Source organism: Aquarana catesbeiana, linkage group LG12 (genome assembly GCF_042186555.1).
Source record: "Aquarana catesbeiana isolate 2022-GZ linkage group LG12, ASM4218655v1, whole genome shotgun sequence".
NCBI lineage: Eukaryota > Metazoa > Chordata > Amphibia > Anura > Ranidae > Aquarana > Aquarana catesbeiana.
The window spans coordinates 27,474,173-27,481,018 of NC_133335.1; the positions used below are offsets into that span (position 1 = coordinate 27,474,173).

General features: G+C 43.0%; 1 protein-coding gene across 1 annotated transcript in view; it reads right to left on the reverse strand.

Annotated features, from left to right (window-relative positions):
• The window catches only part of MRGBP (MRG domain binding protein), a 13,653-nt gene continuing 6,807 nt past the window's right edge, over window positions 1–6,846 (reverse strand). Inside the window, exons 3-5 of the mRNA XM_073607496.1 lie at window positions 5,579–5,660; window positions 1,536–1,610; window positions 1–722 (exon numbers count right to left, since the gene is read on the reverse strand). Of these exons, the coding sequence (XP_073463597.1) occupies window positions 556–722; window positions 1,536–1,610; window positions 5,579–5,660 (324 nt within the window). The 3' untranslated portion in view covers window positions 1–555. The remainder of the gene's footprint in view (window positions 723–1,535; window positions 1,611–5,578; window positions 5,661–6,846) is intronic.

Sequence of the window (6,846 nt, forward strand, 5' to 3'; positions counted from 1 at the left end):
GATTTTTAAAGGTTTTTCTTTTTTTTTTTAATAAATACAAATACTTTAAAAACATTAAAAACATTTAATAGTAGGATTGAAGTATTAACTAAAGGCAATACTTTTTTTTTTTTTTTTTTTTTTTTTAGTTTTGGATAGTGAGTTGTTATTGCTGTCTGTGCCCCAGTTGGGGAGATTCATCCTCTGTTTGTCCTGTTCACCATTATCATTGAAAGTGAAGGTAAAAGAAAATCACAAATTTTAGGTGGTCCCCAGAACACGAATAGAGAAGAACCCATCCAATAGTTTAGTTTTGGAGAGCTGGGGGGGGGCTCAAGAGATTCCCATAATTTGCAGGGATTTTCTCTTACTTCCTGTTTTGGCTATGGGACAGGAGATTAAGGTAAATCTCCCCAATGGGGCACACATGACAAAAGAAAACTGACAGGGGTTATAAACCTCCCTCACTCTATCCAAAAATGAAAAAAAAAAAAAAAAAAAAGATTTTGCTTTAATAGGGGTGCAAGTTGTATTGCTGTAGTATAAAATGCCTAGTACCCGTTGACAGTCTGCCGCCTACGTGCGCCGCCTCTTGTTGGCATTGGGACTAGAAGGATTACTGCTGGCATTGAGAACTTTCTCTGTCTGACGGTTCCTCTTCCTCTTGTCACCTGACTCTTTGGAGCCTGATTCGGACAGAGTTCTTTCCTTCTCCTTGGTGCTCGGTTTCTCAGCACTTTTTCCTGAAGTTGTAGAAGAGTTAGTAAAAGCTGTGAGCAAGCAAAGACTTGATGCAACTATAGTGACAGATCGATGTGTAGGTCATACATAAAACTCTGATACCAGGTTTTTGGTAAACACTCCACATTTCAATTTTAAAGTGGTTGTAAAGGCTTCATTTTTTCCCTTAGCATAATAAACATGCAATACTTATCCTGCTCTGTGCAATAATATGGTGCAGAGCAGTCCCGAACCTCCTCTCTTGGGGTTCCCTGCCAGCACTCTTGGCTCTGCCTCTTGTGTGTGTGGCCCCCCCCCCCAACCCATAGCAAGCTGTGTACTATGGGGCACATGTGCACGAGTGATCCAGCGCCTTGCTGTGTGCATCTATAAACACATACAGCGTGGCTCAGCCCTGCACCCCACTCCCTCCTCACAGGATTTGATTGACAGCACAAGAGCCAATGGCTCCTATTGCTGCCTCTGTGTCCTGTGAGGAAAGAACAGAGACCAGTGCCGCTACAGATGGGCACAGCACTGGATCAAGATATGACCCAGGTAAGTGTATGAGGGGGGGCATACAACTGCTGGGACATTTTTTACCCTAATGCATTCCCTGCATTAAGATAAAAAAGGGTCTTTGCCTTTGGAACCACTTGAAATGTAGATGTGATAAAAGAAGAGCCTGATCACATAACCTGTCAATTATCACATGACCGGCTTCCTTCTTCTTACCTTTCCTGTACTAAATCGTACCAAATATAAAGAGAAAATAACGTGCCTTCAAGATTCTAAATGCCTCCAAAAAGGGGGAAAAAAAAAAAAATAGTTCTCACCTTCATCGGAGACGGAATTGACATCTACATCTTCCTTGCCTTCTTCTTTCCCATCATCCTCTGTGGTTACTTTACCTGAAATATCAAACATTTATTCAAAATGACAGAACTGGCAAATTCTCCCTTGACCATGAGCAAAGAGTTATTTAGCTGTGATACAGAGAGAAGTGAGATAAGAGAGAAGTTTCTAGAGCACAACCCCCTGAACCAAATCACCCTCCCAGCACAACCCCTACAAATATCCCCCCCTCCCCACTCCCAAATCCCCCACAATCCCCTGTTCCTTACAGTAGTGACAGGAGCTAACAGAGGGTCGTTCAGATCAGGTCTAGAATTGTTGCTCTCGCTCTACCGGTCGCGGCGATACCTCACATGTTTGGTTTGACCACCGTTTTCATACGTGGGCGCTACTCACGTATGTGTTTGCTTCTGTGTGCGAGCTCGTCGGGACGGGGCTCTTTAAAAATTTTATTTTTTTATCTTATTTATTTTACTTTATTTTATTTATTTTTTCACTGTTTAAAAAAAAAAAAAAAATTGGATCACTTTTATTCCTGTTACAAGGAATGTAAACATCCCTTGTAATAGAAAAAAGCATGACATGTCCTTAAATATGAGATCTGGGGTCAAAAAGTCCTCAGATCTCATATTTGGACTTAAATGCAAAAAAAAAAAAAAAAAAAAAAAAAAAAAAAAAAAAAAATTGTCATTTGAAAAAATGACAACAAAAAAATATGCCCTTAAGACATATGGGCGGAGCTGACGTTATGACGTCGCTTCCGCCCTCCTATGGTATGGAGACGGGTGGGGGCCATGTTCCGCTCACTCATCTCCATACCACGGACGTGACAGGTCCCGATCGCCTCCGCCGCTACCGACGGCTCCGGTAAGCGGCGGAGGGCACGGGAGAGCGGCGGGATGGCACCTCTCCCGCCGCCGATAACGGTGATCTTGCGGCGAATCCGCCTCAGAGACCACCATTAATCGTAAACAGAACCGCCGGCCCTAAAGATGGATACCTCGGTTGTGGCAGCAGTTGCTGCCGTTACCGAGATATCCACCTTCAAACTAATGACGTATATATACAGTGGCCGGTCGGTAAGTGGTTAACAAGCACAACACTACAAAAAAAAAGAAGAAGGGGAAAGGAAGTGGTAAAAAGGCATGGAAGATTTAAATTTACCGCCTTTATGACCAGGCCATTTTTTGCGATACAGCACTGAGTCACTTTAACTGACAATTGCGCGGTCGTGCGACACTGTACCCAAAACAAAATTGATGTCCTTTTTTCCCCACAAATAGAGCTTTCTTTTGGTGGTATTTGATCATCTCTGCGTTTTTTATTTTTTGCGCTATAAACAAAAAAAGAGCGACAATTTTGAAAAAAAAAAAATAAAAATAAAATTTACTTTTTGCTATAATACATATCCAATAAAAATATGTAAAGAATAAACTAATTTCTTCATCAGTTTAGGCCAGTATGTATTCTACTACATATTTTTCGTACAAAAATTAAAATAAATTTGCAATAAGCGTATATTGGATTGGTTTGCACAAAAGTTATAGCGTCTACAAAATTGGGGATAGATTTATGCCATTTTTATTCTATATATTTTTTCCTTGTAATGGCGGTGGATCTGTGATTTTTAGCGGGACTGCAACATTGTGGCAGACAGATCAGACTTTTTTTTTTTTTACACACTTTTTTGGGACCAGTGACATTTATACAGCGATAAGTGCTATAAAAATGCACTGATTACTGTATAAATGTCACTGGTAGGGAAGTGGTTAACACTAGGGAGCGATCAAGGGGTTAAGTGTTCTCTAGGGAGGTGTTTCTAACTATGGGGGGAGGGGACTGAGAGTACAGAGAGTTCCTAATCACTAGGAAGAGACGATTTCTCTCTACTCCCCTGACAGCACGTGGATCTGTTTGTTTACATTGACAGATTCCCGTTCTACCCCCGCCCCCCCCCCCGTAAGTTATTTAAAAAAATTTGAAAAATAAAATTGCATTAAAAACAAATCATAAAATTAAAAAGGACATTTTTGGTTTCTCGACTTCTATACCTATGCTGGACATGAACTTATGTTAGATATTCAAAGTTTATGTGAGCCCTCAACTTGTAAAACAACCCATTCAGTTTAAAATCGAAATGAAAGGCAAAGCATGGTGTACAGGCAGTCCACAAGTTACGAACCAACTTGCGAACGACTCCTACTTACGAACGGGAGGTGGTGTGATGTCTGTGCATGCGTGCCCACTTTGACGGCGGGCACATCGGAAATAAAAAAAAAAAAAAACAGAAAACTATGTCTGCGCACGCGCAGCTACTTGACAGACCATCGGAAAAGGACGTCTCTGTTGTTCTGCGCATGCGCTTCTGACTTACGAACATATTCGACAGAACAAACCGGCAGTCCCTAACCCGTTCGTAACTCGGGGACTGCCTGTATGTATAATTTAAAAAACATTTTTCCTTCATTATTATTGATCACATGAACTCCGCTCTCAGCTGCATAAGAGGCTTGGAGATGTGAGGATAGAGAAACAGCAGTACACGATCTTCCCATTGAATGGCTTTGCACGGGAGTGTGTCCAGTACAAGTCTGACCATTGAAGGACAGGCAGGCGGTTCTCCCAGCACAGCCAGAAAAAATGACCACACTGGGATGGATGAGCTCTCATGCCTGAAGTGGCCAGTTTAAAATAGGAAAGAAGGGGGACTGGCAAGATCACCAGGTATTTCACAAAAATAATACAAAGAAGTGGATACTTTTTAAACACAAGTACAGTAAAATTTGTGAGGGGGAGGGAACTTAGAAACAGATAAGCAGAGAGCTTGTTTATTCACAGCACAGCTCTACATGTTTCTTCTTCCCTCTGCCTATGTGGAGGGGGCAGGGGGGGGGGGGGGTGCCCATGCAAGATCTAACTTTGTGAAGTTTCATGATCAGGAGAACGGTGAGGAATGATCCCAGAACTACACGGGAGAATCTTGTCAATGATCTCAATGCAGCTGAGACCATAGTCACCAAGAAAACAAATGGTAACACACTACGCCATGAAGGACTGAAATCCTGCAGCGCCCACAAGGTCCCCCTGCTCTAAAAAGCACATGTACAGGTCTGATTGAAGTTTGCTATTGAACATCTGAATGATTCAGAGGAGAACTGAGTAACAGTGTCATGGTCAGATGAGACCAAAATCGAGCTCTTTGGCTTCAACTCAACACGCCGTGTTTGGGGGAGGAGGAATGCTGCCTATGACCCCAAGAACACCGTGTTCACTGTCAAACATGGAGGTGGAAACATTATGCTTTGGGGGTGTTCTTCTACTAAGGGGACAGGACAACTTCACCGCATCAAGTGAACGATGGACGGGGGCCATGTACCGTCAAATCTTGGGTGAGAATCTCCTTCCTCAGACAAGACATTGAAAATGGGTCATGAATGGGTATTCCAGCATGACAATGACCCAAAACACAAAAGGCAGCATAGGAGTGCCTCAAGAAGAAGCCCATTAAGGTCCTGGAGTCACCTAGCCAGTCTCCAGACCTTAATCCCATAGAAAATATGTGGAGGGAGCTGAAGATTTGAGTTACCAAATGTCAGCCTCGAAACCTTCATTACTTGGAAAGGATCTGCAAAGAGGAGTGGGACAAAATCCCTCCTGAGATGTGTGCAAACCTTGTGTGGCCAACTAGAAGAAACATCTGACCTCTGTGATTGCCAACAAGGGTTTTGCCACCAAGTCATGTTTTGCAAAGGGGTCAAATACTTATTTCACTCATTTAAACGCAAATAAAATTTATACCTTTTTTGAAATGTGTTATTCTGCCTCTCGCTGTTAAAATAAACCTACCGTTAAAATTATGGACTGATCATTTCTTTGTCAGTGGGCAAACGTACAAAATCAACAGGGCATCAAATACTCCTCCCCCCCCCCTCACTTTACATGATACAAGAGGCACATATCAGGAATATGAAATGCTGGGGTAACATTTTAACTGCATAATAATCCAGGAAAAGTAGGAGCTCACCTTCCTTCACCTCCTGGATGATCTCCTCAGGAAGTATAAAGTTCTTCTCAGAGTTTGGGAACGGGAGGATCTCAGATTCGTGCTGAAAAAAAAAACAGATCAAAAATATTACTTGGGTAATAAGGAGGAAAAGCTGGAATGTGTTTCAGTAATCAAAATTTAGGAAACCTCCAGAGCAAGGTAATCATCACACAGCATAAAAGCATGTTCTATATGGTGTACAGCAACAACAGAATTCATCATACACGAGGCAGTTACTGCGACCCCCCCGGTAATCCAGATGTTGGGCAAATATCTACAAATCTGACTCAACATGAACACGTTGGTGAATGCGTTTATTAAACACAAATGATCATCCGGCTATTTTTGGCACCACAAGTATTCCAAACGTGCCCAAACCCCTAACCTGACCCGTGAGTTAACGCTTATTTACTGAGTTGCCTGAGCCTGAAAACGTGTCTGGACCTTTAAAAGTGATTGTAAAGCTTGTTTTTTTTTTTTCTCTCAAAAACAAGTCATACTTGCGTCCTTTGTGAAATGGTTTTGCACAGAGCATCCTCCCACCTCCCCTCTGTGATCCCCCGCCCACAATCTTGGCTCCTCCTTTTCTTTGAGCGCCCCCATAGAAAGCTGCTTGCGAGCTTGATCCTGAGCCAGGCTGTGTGCATCTATTACACACACAGTACGATGTGACACAGGACCGCCCCCTCACAGGATGTGACTGACAGGAGCAGGAGCCAATGGCTTCCACTGCTGCCTGTGTCTCCTGTGACAAGAGAGAGCAGGGAAGAGCTGCTGCAGATGGCACAATGCAAGACTGAGATGGGGATCAGATAAGCAATTAAGGGGGGGGGGGAGCAGCTTTTTTTTTTTTTTTTTTTTTTTAAAGGTAAAAAAAACAAAACAAAACTTTGTACTGCTATAACCACCCGCCCTGTAGCAGATATAATCCTACAGGGCGGTTCTCCTGTGCAGAATCAATCACACACACCATCAGCTTCGTTTGGGTCTTCGGCCAGGCTGCAGACGTGGCAGCTGGTGGCTCAGGCTTCCCGTTTGGACAGGAGAGTCCGGCAAGCGGACTGCTGAGCCACATCAGTTGTTATCACAATAAAGCCAACCGTCCGCTCTAAAAGAACGGTACCGGGGTGACGCAAACAGCTGCATTCATCGACCCGGTAAAACCCCTTGTAGCAATATCGGTAAGATCAGTTTTTTGACCGATACTTCTAAAAAAGTGAATAACGGCCGCCGATAATTGGTTGATC